Here is a 15321-nt window from a genome sequence, read left to right as displayed (position 1 = left end):
GGTATATTTCATTTTCAGCAACAGTTTAACATGTAGTAAAAAATGATAAAACTAACACTCCCATGAAACTAATACTCTCTTCTCAATGACTGGGGGTCAAAATTATCTTTTAAAGTAAATATAACTGTAAAGTCATTCTTAAATTTTTTAAAGAAAATTAAAACACTTGTATTTAGTTTGAGCACCTGAAAATATGAGTTCATGTGATTAAAAGCTCATTGTGCTTTCCTATTTTCTGATTATGTAACAGTATAATTCTTCAAGATAATTTTTAACCTTTTATCATACTTGTAGAAATGGCTGGTATAATTTGCTTATTTCTAAAACCTCAACTTTCACACACACCCCCAAATGGTATATATGGTATTTTCTAAAGCTGTGGGAATAGAACAGTAGAGAACTTTTAGACAGTATGTCTGGGGAAAAAAAGATAAGCTGGAGGGAAAGGGGAAGGTTACAGTTAACTCCTTCAAACACAACTCTTAGAAAATGCTCTTATCACTAATCACCAGATTCTCCATTAATAGTTGAGTGGAAGAATAGAAGAATTTTTTAACTTACACAGAAGTGTACCTCACATAGCTCCCAAATGTTTTGAGTCTGCTGACTAAGCATCATTTAGCTTGATTTAACTCAAGCCACATTCTGCAGTTTGCCAAGTATCTCAGTGGAGCTTAGAGAATGGCCCCCAAATTAACTGTCTTTTAATAAAGCCTCTGGGAAGTGAAGCAACCATTCAATTTTCTGGAACAGACTTCTGCAGTAAGAAACTGAGAGGTAACGGATGACTTAATGGCATCATGCAGGTGCCAACCGAACCACAGAGAAGTGCTTCTAAACTGTATTATCAATGCAGCCATGTCATAGACAGATGTACTCAGGTGACACCAAGAACTTTCAAATAAGAGGTGATCATCAGATGAATTCATGGGCAGTGGCCAGTCCCTAAACTGACTCATTAGGCATGAATGGATGATCTGTCAGAGAAAAATGACTTTTAAGACCTCCATTCTTGCTCTAATGCTTGATATTAATGACCTTTCAGGATGGTTGATATCATTGAAATTTCAGCTGTCACAAAGAAAACTGGTAAATGAATCAGTTTCTGAATGAAGATAGAAGGCTGTCCCTGAAAACAAGAGGCAGAATGACAGTTGTAGGAAAGAAGAACTAGTGTGGAACTGAAATGTAAACTTAAGAAACAAAACTCTCTTATTACCTCTGAATTTAATTTTTTATGATTTATTTTATTGGAATTTGAAATGTCTAGACTTAAGCTTAACCGCAAGATTAAATCCTTAGATAACATATCCTTATCCCCTTCCAGAAAAGAAGATCTGAAATTTGAAATACAGCACTTTGAGTTTCACCAGAGCCTGCTTATGATGTATTAGCCTGTCAGTTATGGGTGTGTCTTACTAATCATTCATAGGACATAGATTGCAATTTGTCTGTAGCACACAACACTCTGTGCTTAACTGCTGCCATAAAAGGACATTATGGTCTAGATCAGAGGTCAGCAAACCTTTTCTATAAAAATCTAGGTAGTAAATTTTAGGCTGTGCAGGCCAGATGGTTTCTGTTGTGACTACTCAGCCATTGTGGGACAAAAGTAGGCATAGACAATATATATGCAAATGCATGTAGCTATTTTCCAAAAGTCTGTATTTATGGACACTGAGATTTGAATTTTGTATAATTCTTATATCACAAAATACTCCTTATTTTTAAAACTATTTTTTAAAAGTAAAAACCCTTCTTAGCTCACAAAAAGCTATACAAAAGCAGGCCGCAGGCCAGATTCGACCCATGGGCTGTAGTTTGCACTCCCATCTAGATTATAATCAGCTTCCCTTATGGCTCAGCAGTAAAGAATCCACCTGCAGTGCAGGAAACTCAGTAGATGTGGGTTTGATCCTTGGATTGGGAAGATCACCTGGAGTCTGTTTCTATTAATCTGACTATTTTAGATATCTCAAACTAGTGGAATTCTACAGTTATTTTTCTCTGTGGTTGGCTTATTTCACTTAGCATAAGGTGCTGTCCTCTAGGTTTATTCATGTTATCCAAAAGAATTGAAATCAGAACCTCAAATGTATATCTGCAAGTTCACTGCATGTTGTCCAAAAGAACTGAAATCAGGATCTCAAATAGGTATCTGCATGTTCACTGCAACATAACTCACAATAGTCAAGATATAGAAATAATTAAATGTTCATTGACAGATAAATGGGATAAAAAAGTATGGCATATACATACAATGGAATGTTATTCAGCCCCAGAAAATGAAGGGGATCCCACTATATGAAGAATGGGATTTTAGTAGATTGGGTAGAGATCCAGACTGGAGTGCTTTTGATAGTGAAAATGAGCATTGTTGATTGTTATTCCAGGATAATAGGTATAAATCCTGGCTATTTCATGCAAATTGGGATATATTGTATCCTAGTAGAATGAGTCAAAGCAACCAGGAGGAGAGAACCTTGAATGTTGTCAAGAGAGAACTGATTAGGTATGCAGTGAATGAAAAAGTCCAGGTTGGTTGAAGCACAGGAGATGAATAGGGGGAGAAAAACGAGAAAGGTGGTCTGGGCCTTGAAGCAGGATTGAAATTGTATTTTCTTAAACATAAAGCTAAGACATTTGGAAATTATTAAGCAAGTAGTGGAGAAGCATTGAATTTTTAAAATAATAAAGTGACTTTGTTTGTTCTCAGTAATGTCAATGATGTGCAGAATGAATTGGATCAGGCAGAGACTACATGCAGGAGCCCAATAAAGGGACCACAGCATCAGCTAGAAGGGAGAATGAGAGAACGTGGACTGAATCCAGGCAACAGGAATAGAAAGGAAGGCATCAATGAAAGACACATCAGAGAGAAGAGAACTTACTAATTGATATAAAATAAAAGATCATCTAAGAAAAAGAGAAACTCAAAGGAAATGCCCAAGAGTTTAAGTTGAGGTGACTATAGGCATTCTATACTTGTAGGTTAGAATTAGGAAGGAAAGGGAGGTCTACAAATGAGTATAGGACTGGGATCCTATTCTTACCGTAATTTGGAAAAATACATATAAATTAGCAATGGTACATCTGTAGTTTAACTTTTGAAAATACTTTTATGCCAGGAGTATTTTGAAAAACTCTGAGTGTGAGCAACTTGTTTTGTTTTTGTTTTTGTTTTTTTTTCAAATTGGACTTTGATTTAGAAGGAGGCTAAGGGAGAGGGTTGAGGTATCAGTTCAGTTCAGTTCAGTTGTTCAGTCATGTCTGACTCTGTGCGACCCCATGAATCACAACACGCCAGGCCTCCCTGTCCATCACAAACTCCCGGAGTTCACTCAGACTCACGTCCATCGAGACAGTGATGCCATCCAGCCATCTCATCCTCTGTCGTCCCTTTCTCCTCCTGCCCACAATCCCTCCCAGCATCAGAGTTGTTTCCAATGAGTCAACTCTTCGCATGAGGTGGGCCAAGTACTGGAGTTTCAGCTTTAGCATCAGTCCTTCCAAAGAAATCCCAGGGTTGACCTCCTTCAGAATGGACTAGTTGGATCTCCTTGCAGTCCAAGGGACTCTCAAGAGTCTTCTCCAACACCACAGTTCAAAAGCATCAATTCTTCAGTGCTCAGCTTTCTTCACAGTCCAACTTTCACATCCATACATGACCACTGGAAAAACCATAGCCTTGACTAGACGGACCTTAGTCAGCAAAGTAATGTCTCTTGTTTTGAATATGCTGTCTAGGTTGGTCATAACTTTTCTTCCAAGGAGTAAACGTCTTTTAATTTCATGGCTACAGTCACCATCTGCAGTAATTTTGGAGCCCCCCAAAGTAAAGTCTGACACTGTTTCCACTGTTTCCCCATCTATTTCCCATGAAGTGATGGGACTGGATGCCATGATCTTCGTTTTCTGAATGTTGAGCTTTAAGCCAACTTTTTCACTCTCCACTTCCACTTTCATCAAGAGGCTCTTTTGTTCTTTTTCACTTTCTGCCATAAGGGTGGTGTCATCTGCACATCTGAGGTTATTGATATTTCTCCTGGCAATTCTGATTCCAGCTTGTGTTTCTTCCAGTCCAGTGTTTCTGATGATGTACTCTGTATATAAGTTAAACAAGCAGGGTGACAATATACAACCTTGAAGTACTCCTTTTCCTATTTGGAACCAGTCTGTTGTTCCATGTCCAGTTCTAATTGTTGCTTCCTGACTTGCATATAGGTTTCTCAAGAGGCAGGTCAGGTGGTCTGGGATTCCCATCTCTTGAAGAATTTTCCACAGTTGATTGTGATCCACACAGTCAAAGGCTTTGGCATAGTCAATAAAGCAGAAATAGGTGTTTTTCTGGAACTCTCTTGCTTTTACCATGATCCAGCAGATGTTGGCAATTTGATCTCTGGTTCCTCTGCCTTTTCTAAGGCCAGCTTGAACATCAGGAAGTTCACGGTTCACGTATTGCTGAAACCTGGCTTGGAGAATTTTAAGCATTACTTTACTAGCGTGTGAGATGAGTGCAATTGTGCAGTAGTCTGAGCATTCTTTGGCACTGCCTTTCTTTGGGATTGGAATGAAAACTGACCTTTTCCAGTCCTGTGGCCACTCTTGAGTTTTCCAAATTTGCTGGCATATTGAGTGCAGCACTTTCACAGCCTCATCTTTCAGGATTTGAAATAGCTCTACTGGAATTTCATCACCTCCACTAGCTTTGATCGTAGTGATGCTTTCTAAGGCCCACTTGACTTCACATTCCAGGGTGTCTGGCTCTAGATGAGTGATCACACCATCGTGATTATCTGGGTCGTGAAGGTCTTTTTTGTATAGTTCTTCTGTGTATTCTTGCTATCTCTTCTTAATATCTTCTGCTTCTGTTAGGTCCATACCATTTCTGTCCTTTATCAAGCCCATCTTTGCATGAAATGTTCCCTTGGTATCTCTAATTTTCTTGAAGAGATATCTAGTCTTTCCCATTCTGTTCTTTTCCTCTATTTCTTTGCATTGATCACTGAAGAAGGCTTTCTTATCTCTTCTTGCTATTCTTTGGAACTCTGCATTCAGATGCTTATATCTTTCCTTTTCTCCTTTGCTTTTTGCTTCTCTTCTTTTCACAGCTATTTGTAAGGCCTCCCCAGACAGCCATTTTGCTTTTTTGCATTTCTTTTCCATGGGGATGGTCTTGATCCCTGTCTCCTGTACAATGTCACAAACCTCATTCCATAGTTCATCAGGCACTCTATCTATCAGATCTAGGCCCTTAAATCTATTTCTCACTTCCACTGTATAATCATAAGGGATTTGATATATTTCTCTATAAACTATTCTTTCTGTCTTTCCCGTAGGATCCAGTGGGATGCCATCCATTTTTAGATTAGTACACTGGTCCTTAGTTTATACTTACTGTAAAAGTAAAAGTGAACCCAACTGAGGAAAATGCACAGCTATGACAGACCTCTAGCTAGAATATGATTCAGAATGATATTAATCCACAAGCTTGTATCACCTAGTTACTCCAATGCCTATCTTAAGAGTCTTCAAAATTATCCAAACTAAGTACTTGATTAAAAAAAAAAAACAACTCATTTTCCACAGAGCATTTGGGATTGTAAAGATGCCTTGAAATCAAAGAAAGAAACAATAATGACAGTTTATAACTTCTAAAATTTGAATTAAGCTTCTGCTGTGTTGCTGACTCCCAAAATGGTACCCAAGCTATATTTTATATTTTTTATATTCAATTTTCCAATAATTTTCTAAGCAGTGACTTTTTTCCAGCAGGGAATATGGAGAGAAATAAGAAGTGGAAAGAAATAGATGTTTCACACACACATACCCACACACACACACCACACACACACACACACACACACACACACACACACATGCACCTCATTTTAAAAGAAAAAAAAATTAAACAACAAAGGGAATGAAATCAGTAGAGGAACAAATTCAGAAATAAGAATTTTTAATTTAGAAAAACTTTCCTACTTTTTGAAACTCTTGAATTCTTCAAACGCTTCCACTTTGTTTAATGTTCTTCCACGTTTAGATACTATGAAATTAACAAGTTTGGCCATGGTGTGTGGTATGGTCTGCTGTTTCTCTAAAGCAATGGTCCAGAAAAGGAAAGTAGATTTGAATACATTATCCTGCCTGGTCCCAGAATAGAATCCCCAGACATCTCCGGGTATGAATTACTGAGAAACCTTATCCCTCTCTGGTGAGAGACTAGGCTGCTACAGTGGATAGAGAGTGGTTGTGTGGGTACGCAGTAGCCCCTGGTGCTACAGCATGTTCTTGGTACAAGAAAGAAAGAGAAATCGTAGTATAAATCCCCCTTGTTGTTGTTGTTAGAAAACCTCCTATAGAACAAAACTCTGATTGATACCATTCATCAGGACCAGTATCCAAGCACTGTGGGTTCTATTTCTTAGAAATTTCCTTTTGGGCTCTGCTTCTTTCCTTGTGCCGTATCTTTTTTAATTGCTAAGTTTCTTTTACTCATCTTCCCAGTATGTTTACCTCTTCCTGTGCTGACTACATAATAGAAATAGAAAACATTATAATGCTATATAATTATAGCCATTATAATCATGTGTTATAATGTGTATTATCCATGATATAACCCTGTAGATGCAAACATATCATACATATAATATTACAGCGCACTGGCCAACCTGGCTGGTGCTTCTGACTATATCCCTCTCTCCCTGGTAGTTATGATTACACACAAAGGCTTTGACAACTTCAGGATTTCTAATAAAAGCTTATCAGTGTTCTAGTTTTCTCTTCCTTAGTTCTTTGCCTGCAGGCAGGCCTTCTCAGGTGTCATACTATTTAGCAACTGCCCTGACAGGGTGAGAACTGATCTTAAGTGTCAAAATGTGTCAAAATGCAAATAAACCAGATCCTTTCCTCACCCTCTAGCAGGTTTTGCCTTCAATGATTGTTAAACAAAGAAATCTAGATTATCTTTTTTTTCTCTTTTTATTATTTTCATAGTTCTTCAGTCTGAGTGAAATTTTAAATTCCTGGGTTGAAATTGGATTTAAACAAGTAATGGTTTGTTTCTGAATTGACCATGATTAGGCTTTCCCTATGATGGATCCATTTCCCGTGGTGAGGTGGTGTAATAAGGATGTGTGCAGAGTTTTCAATATGACTAATTGGAATCTTTCTAGAAAGTTGTAATATTAGAATAACCACTAAGTGAAAAGATTGGGCATAGGAGACTTAGATGTTTGTCTGCCTGTGCTTCGTGGACCTTATATAAGGCAACTTACCTCACTACCCTGAAAAACCCAAAGGTAGGAAACTCACACACTTATGTATGTGAAAGCAGTAAAAGCATAGCAGGGCTTTATCAATATACAAGGTATTACTGTGTCTGTTCCCGTACAGTTATTATTCATTATTATTGCTGTTACCAACACTAAAAATAGAATGTAACTTCAGCCTGTCTGTGCTAAAAGATTGGAACATATCCATCTAACCTCTAGAAGAAGAAGTTTTTGTTATGAAAATTCTCATGTGCATCTTTTAATCTTGTCAAATACATTGATCTGTCTCTTTCCTAATAGATTCTTCACTAAGTTTCAATAATGATTGTACTTTTTCTTACTTTTAAGACAAGTTTTGACTTTCTAGACTCCTTACAAGCTGAACATAATTTAATATTGGAAATAGGAAATACTTTAGATGAAAACCTGAGTTTACCTACTGGGTACTGGTTTGACTTGTGATCCCTTAGAAAATTACCATGGCTCTCCTAGCCAAATTTTCTCTAAATCTCATTTCACAATATCCAGCTTACAGAATAGCTGGAAAATTACAGTTTAGAGTATTTCATTTCGTAATGCATTATAGACATTGTTTTTTGAATAGTTGCAACTCTGTTCCTCATAGAAAGCTTATGTAGTCAATCCTTTATTTAATCAGAGTACCCTTTATATGTGCATGTAGAAAGATAATGGAGAGAGAGGAATGGAAATGGCTATTTTTTTAATTATTATTATGTCATGTACTGGGAAGCATGAAGGAGAAAATTATAAAATCAAATAGTTTAAATTACAATTTCAAATAAAAGAATTTTTTGATGTTAGTGTATTATAACTTCTAAAAAAATTTACAAATAAAGAATCAAGAGAATAAATGCTAACAGCTTTGGAGGAACTTCTTTAATCACAGAACTATAACCACTCTCTGCTGTTTAAGTCTTTGATTGTAGAAATACATCTGATCTACCTTTTAGAATTATTAAGTATAAAAAGGCATATCACTGTTGTTATTATCTTTTGTGTGTTCAGTCACTCAGTTGTGTCTGACTCTTTGAAACCCCATGGATTGTAGTCTGCCAGGCTTCTCTGCCCAGGGGACTTTTCAGGCAAGAATAATGGAGTGGGTTGCCATTTCCTTCTCCAGGAAATATTCCTGACCCAGGGATCAAACCCAGGTGACTTGCATTGCAGGCAGATTCTTTACCATCTGAGCCACCAGGGAAGCTCAGTTATTTTCTTATGCCTCCCTATGTATATTTTTGCAGTAAACATTAGTCATTTTGTATCTCTTTTAATTCCCACTGCGGTGCCCCCCTGCCCCGCCCTCCTTCTAACACCTTCTAATATCATCACCGTGGGGGTTAGGTTTCAACATAAGGACTTGGGGGAAACATGTTCAGTCCATAAGAGGGAGGAAAACGGATGCTACGTGAGTCTTCTCGGGGCCCTTTTAATCCATTGTTCCTCTTCGTCTTTAGGAGTTGTACAGACGTGCTGTGCTGCATGATCTTCATGCTGTTCATTATGGCCTACATTCTTTTAGGACTGGCAGGTGAGTAAGAACAGGTATAGAAGATATTTAACTTTTACTATTTACACGACTAAGTCAGTGTCACATTTTTAACATTAATCATTCCAAAATCCTTCTTCTGATTGATTATTGTCTTTTCTGGAGGGAGTATACCTCACCAGGACTCATTGGGTAGGACATGCAATGAAAAATAAACACAAAGCAGTTTATTCAAAGGCAAGTCTATAAATTACTTAGATAGATAAAATTATACAAAAGAAAGTAAAACCCTTATAGTTGCTTTTTAATCATTTTTACTTTTGAAATTTTATTAAGCAGCTAATAATGTTCACATTATTATTTACTAATTAGAGTTAGGGACTCCTGATGAAAATGAAAAAGGAGAGTGAGAAAGCTGGTTTAAAACTCAACATTCAGAAAACTAAGATCATGGCATCCAGTCTCATCACTTCATGGCAAATAGATGGGGAAACAATGAAAACAGTGACAGACTTTATTTTCTTGGGCTCCAAAGTCACTGCAGATGGTGATTTCAGCCATGAAATTAAAAGACACTTGCTCCTTGGAAGAAAAGCTATGATTGACCTAGACTGCACATTAAAAAGCAGAGACATTACTCTGCTGACAAAGATCCATCTAGTCAGTGCTATGGTTTTTCCAGTAATCATGTATGGATATGAGAGTTGGACTATAAAGAAAACTGAACACTGAAGAACTGATGCTTTTGAATTGTGGTGTTGGAGATGACTCTTGAGAGTCCCTTGGAGGGCAAGGAGGTCAAACCTGAATATTCACCAGAAGGACTGATGCTGAAGCTGAAGCTCCAATACTTTGGCCACCTGATGTGAACAACTGACTCATTGGAAAAGACCCTGATGCTGGGAAAGACTGAAGGCAGGAGGAAAAGGGATGACAGAAGATGAGATGGTTGGATGGCATCACCAACTTGGTGGATGAGTTTGAGCAAGCTCTGGGTGTTGGTGATTGACAGGGAGGCGTGGTATGCTGCAGTCCATGGGGTCTCAAAGAATCAGACATGACTGAGTAACTGAACTGAACAAGGTTCATGTTATTATTTACCAATTAAGATTAGAATCTAGATAAGTCTAAGTAACATATTACCTTTTCTTTTTACAAGCAAATTAAAAAGAAGGAACAATTATTAAGTATTTCACCAAGTAGTTTATTGGCATATAAGAAGTCCTATTGTCTTTGCCTGCCAGAGAAAGATAGCCTGTGGTTCATTGTTAAACTAAAGGTTTTTCTATGGAAATGAAAATAAAGAGGACAAATAGAGTCTTTGTTTGTTTGTTTGTTTGTTTTTGTTGTTTGTTTTTTTTTTAAACCCTACCCAAAGGGATCAATCAGTATGGCAGAGTAAGAGGACATGAAGCTCACCTCCCCCAACAAACACATCAAAATATATGTACATGTGGGACAATTTTCACTGGAAACTGGCAGAAAGACTCCAGTGCTGTTAAGATATACACATAATTGGGTAGGAAGGGGAAAGAAAGGCAATCAGGTCAGGTCGTGTGCTCCTGGAGCAGACCTCAGAGGACAAGAAAGATCACACAAGTGGATGCTCATCCTGTGAAAAAAGCAATGAGAACCACAGATTGAGCGCCCCTGTCCTGGGTTTCTATACAGAGGAGACAAGCCATTTTGGCTGGCTGAGGACTGCTGGGGTAACAGGATGGCTGTGGGAAGCCTGGACTACAGCTGTGAGGAGCATTCATATGCTAGCTTGCTCCTGAGGCAGGGTGGAGAGAGGTATGCTCTAGTGGCTACTGGGTTTCCCATAACCTCCTTGGCATGCGCAAAAGCTGAGCAAAGGCTTTGGTCCTTCTCATTCCACATCACAATGTATCATTGGATCTGGGGCAGCAATGAGTGGGTAGAAGACTCAGCTGTGGTGTGCAGAGCTGACCTAGTTCCTGGGCATACCCTGGGTGAAAGGGTGGCAGCCACTACTGACCTTACTCAGGCAACACATCTCAAGTAGGTCTCAGGTCTCGGACAGCAGCGGCTCCACCACAGCTTGTCCTCAATCATGTGCCAAGTGTCCATGTAGCCCAGTGATGTGGTTTAATGAAAGGGCGGGAATGGTGGAGGCTGAGGACAGTGATGTGCTCTGAGGGACCAAGGGGGACTTGCACATCAGGTTGTGTCTGAGCTGAAAGAAGGAAACACTTGTAGGTGCCTACCCAGGCAGTGTGTCAGAGATAGCTGGGACCTCCGTCTGCAGACAGTGTGAGCAGACAGTGTGAGCAGACAGCCCTCACTAGCCCCACTTACCTCAGCACTTCCCCACTCTAGGGCAAAGGTCCCAATGCAGATAGAGGGGAAAACACACTGAAAGGGAACAGAACCGGCTTGGGCCCAACCCTCAGGGTGTCAGCTCCAGCAGCTTGGGCTCCGGCCCCACCCCTGACTGGACATTGATAGCCACTGAGCAGAGAGAAAGTCCTGCCTCAAGCTAGGCTCCAGCTCTAACTCCTCCATCTCTAGTTTCAAGGCTGCTGTCATGTCCATAGTGATTTTGGAGCCCAAGAAAATAAAATCTATCACTGCTTCCACTTTTTCCCCTCTTATTTGCTATGAAGTGATGGCCCTGGATCTTAGTTTTTTGAATGTTGAGTTTCAAGCCAGCTTTTTCCTCTGCCCTTTCACCCTCATCAAGGGGCTGTTTAGTTTCTCTTCACTTTCTGCCACTAGAGTGGTATCATCTGCATATGTGAGGTTATAGATATTTCTCCTGGCAATCTTTATTCCAGCTTGTAATTCATCCAGCCCAGCATTTGCATGATGTACTATATATAAGTTAAATAAACAGGGTGACAATATATAGCCTTGTTGTACTCCTTTCCCAATTTTGAACCAGCCCATTGTTACATGTCTAGTTCTAACAGTTGCTTTGTGATCCACATACAGGCTTCTTAGGAGACAGGTAAGGTGGTCTGGTATTTCTATCTCTTTAGGAATGTTCCACTGTTTGTTGTGATACACACAGTCTAAGTCTTTAGTGTAGTCAATGAAGAAGAAATGCATGTTTTTCTGGAATTCCCTTGCTTTCTCTATGACCCAATGAATGTTAACAATTTGATCTCTGGTTGTTCTGCCTTTTCTAAACCCATCTGAAAGTTGTCTGGAGCATCTGGAAGTTCTTGTTCACGTACTGTTGAAACCTAGCTTGAAGGATTTTGAGCATAACTTTACTAGCATGTGAAATGAGCATAACTGTAAGATAGTTTGAACATTCTTTGACATTGCCCTTCTTTGAGATTGGAATGAAAACTGACCTTTTCCAGTCTTGTGGCCACTGCTGAGTTTTCCAAATTTGCTGACATATTGAGTGCAACACTTTAACAGCATCATCTTATAGGATTTGAAATAGTTCAGCTGAAATTCCATCACCTCCACTAGCTTTGTTTGTAGTAATGCTTCCCAAGGCCCACTTGACTTCACACTCCAGGGTGTCTGGCTCTAGGTGAGTGATGACACCATCATGGTTATCTGGATCACTGAGACCATTTTTGTATAGTTCATCTGTGTATTCTTGACACCTCTTCTTAATCTCTGCTGCCTCTGTTAGGTCCTTGCCATTTCTGTCCTTTATCATGCTCATCCCTGCATGAAATGCTTACTTAATATCTCCAATTTTCTTGAAAGATCTCTACCTTTCCCATTCTATTGTTTTCTCCTAATTCTTTGCATTGTTCACTTAAGAATGCCTTCATATCTCTCCTTGCTATTCTCTGGAACTCTTCATGTAGTTGGGTATATCTTTCCCTTTTTCCCTTGCTTTTCACTTCTCTTCTTTTCACAGCTATTTGTAAAGCCCCCTCAGACAACCACTTTGCCTTCTTGCATTTCGTTTTCTTTGGGATTATTTTGGTCTCCACCTCCTGTACAATGTTACAAACCTCTGTCCATAGTTCCTCAGGCACTCTGTCTACCAGAACTAATCCCTTGAATCTATCTAGTCACTACCACTATATAATCATAAGGAATTTGATTTAGGTCATACCTGAATTCCCTAGTGTATTTCCCCACTTTCTTCAATTTAAGCCTGAATTTTGCAATGATGAGCTGATGATCTAATCCACAGTTAGCTCCAGGTCTTGTTTTTACTGACTGTATAGACCGTCTCCATCTTCGGCTGCAAAGAACATAATCAATCTGATTTTGGTATTGACCATTTGGTGATGTACATGTTTAGAGTCATCTCTTGTGTTGTTGGAAGAGGGTGTTTGCTATGACTAGTGTGTCCTCTTGACAAAACTATGTTAGCCATTGTTCTACTTCATTTTGTGCTCTTAAGTGCAAACTTGCCTGTTACTCCAGGTATCTCTTGACTTTCTACTTTTGCATTCCAGTCCTGGACCTATGATGAAAAGGACGGCTTTTTTTGTTTTTTGTTTTTTGGGTTTTTTTTGTTTTTGTTTTTGTTTTTTTTTTGGTGTTAGTTCTAGAAGGTCTTGTAGATTTATAGAACTGGTCAATCAGCTTCAGGTTCTTCAGCATCAGTGGTTGGGACATAGACTTGGATTACTGTGATTTTAAATGGTTTGCCTTAAAATGAACTGAGATTATTCTGTCATTTTTGAGATTGCACCCAAGTACTACATTTTGGACTCTTTTGTAGAGGGTCCCAAACATGATGAACCTAAAATAGACCCACACCAAGACATATCATAATTCAAATGGCAGAAGTCAAAAGTAAGAGAGAATATTAAAGGCAGCAAGAGAAAACAAGAGTCATATGCAAGGGAATTCTTATAGGCTATCAGCTGATTTCTCCACAGAAACTTTTCAGGCCAGAAGGAAGTGGCATGATATGTACAGAGTGCTGAAGGGAAAATCCTGCAATATAAAATACTCTAACCAGCAAGATTATTATTTTTAAAAAAGGAAATGTTAAAGGCTCTTCTCTAAGTGGAAAAGAAGTAAGAATCTTAAAGAGAAAATATCCCCAGAAGAGGTAAATATATAATAAAGACTGATGACCAACTACTTACATAAGCCAATAGGAAGTTTAAAAGACAGATAATTCTAAAGCAACTATTATAAACAGTTAAGAGATAAATTTGTCCTTGGAGTACAAAATGAAGCAGGGCAAAGGCTAATAGATTTTTGCCAGGGGAACACACTGGTCATAGCAAACACCTTCTTCTAACAACACAAGGGAAGACTCTATGCATGGACATCACCAGATGGTCAATGCTGAAATCAGATTGATTATATTCTTTTCAGCCGAAAATGGAGAATCTCTATACAGTCAGCAAAAACAAGACTGGGAGCTGACTGTTGATCAGATCATGAACTCCTTATTGCCAAATTCAGACATAAATTGAAGAAAGTAGGGAAAACCACTAGACCATTCAGGTATGACCTAAATCAAATCCCTTACAATTGTACAGTGGAAGTAACAAATATATTCAAGGAATCAGATCTGATAGACAAAATGCCTGAAAAACTATGGATGGAGGTTCATGACATTGTACAGGGGACAGTGATCAACACCATCCCCAAGAAAAAGAAATGCAGAAAGGCAAAATGGTTGTCTGAGGAGGCTTTACAAATAGCTGAGGAAAAAAAAAAAAAGAAGAAGAAGAAGCGAAAGGCAAAGGAGAAAAGGAAAGATATACCCATTTGAATGCAGAGTTTGAAAGAATAGGAAGGAGAGATAAGAAAAGCTTCCTCAGTGATCAATGCAAAGAAATAGAGGAAAACAATAGAATGGGAAAGACTAGAAATTTCTTCAAGAAAATTATAGATACCAAAGGAACATTTCATGCAAAGATGGGTACAATAAAGGACAGAAATGGTATGGACCTAACAGAAGCAGAAGACATTAAAAAGAAGTAGCAAGAATACATAGAACTATACAAAAAAGATCTTCATGACCCAGATAATCATGATGGTATGATCACTCACCTAGAGCCAGACATCCTGGAATGTGAAGTCAAGTGGGCCTTAGGAAGCATCACTTACAAACAAAGCTAGGGGAATTCCAGTTGAGCTATTTCAAACCCTAAAAGATGATTCTGTGAAAGTGCTGCACTTAATATGCCAGCAAATTTGGAAAACTCAGCAGTGGCAGCAAGACTCGAAAACGTCAGTTTTCATTTCAATCCCAAAGTAAGGCAATGCCAAAGAATGCACAAACTATCACACAATTGCACTCATCTCACACGCTAGCAAAGAAATGCTCAAAATTCTCCAAGCCAGGCTTCGACAGTACATGAACCATAAACTTTCAGTTGTTCAGGCTGGATTTAGAAAAGGCAGAGGAACCAGAGATCAAATTGCCAAGATCCACTAGATCATAAAAAAAGCAAGAGAGTTCCAGAAAAACATCTATTTCTGCTTTATTGACTATGCCAAATCCTTGACTGTGTGGATCACCACAAACTGTGGAAAATTCTTAAAGAAATGGGGATACCAGAACACCTGGCCTGCCTCTTGAGATATCTGTATGTAGGTCAAGAAGCAACAGTTAGAACTGGGCAT

General features: G+C 38.7%; 1 protein-coding gene across 1 annotated transcript in view; it reads left to right on the top strand.

The window, feature by feature from the left end:
* The window catches only part of SLC44A5 (solute carrier family 44 member 5), a 216229-nt gene that overhangs the window by 88707 nt on the left and 112201 nt on the right, over positions 1 to 15321 (top strand). The window contains exon 3 of the mRNA XM_018045539.1: positions 8753 to 8826. Coding sequence (XP_017901028.1) covers positions 8778 to 8826 — 49 coding nt within the window. The 5' untranslated portion in view covers positions 8753 to 8777. The remainder of the gene's footprint in view (positions 1 to 8752; positions 8827 to 15321) is intronic.

The sequence above is a fragment of the Capra hircus genome, chromosome 3, assembly GCF_001704415.2.
Source record: "Capra hircus breed San Clemente chromosome 3, ASM170441v1, whole genome shotgun sequence".
In the NCBI taxonomy this organism is placed as follows: Eukaryota; Metazoa; Chordata; class Mammalia; order Artiodactyla; family Bovidae; genus Capra; species Capra hircus.
The sequence above is the reverse complement of the archived record's forward strand: the minus strand, read 5'-3'. Positions and strand labels throughout refer to the sequence as shown.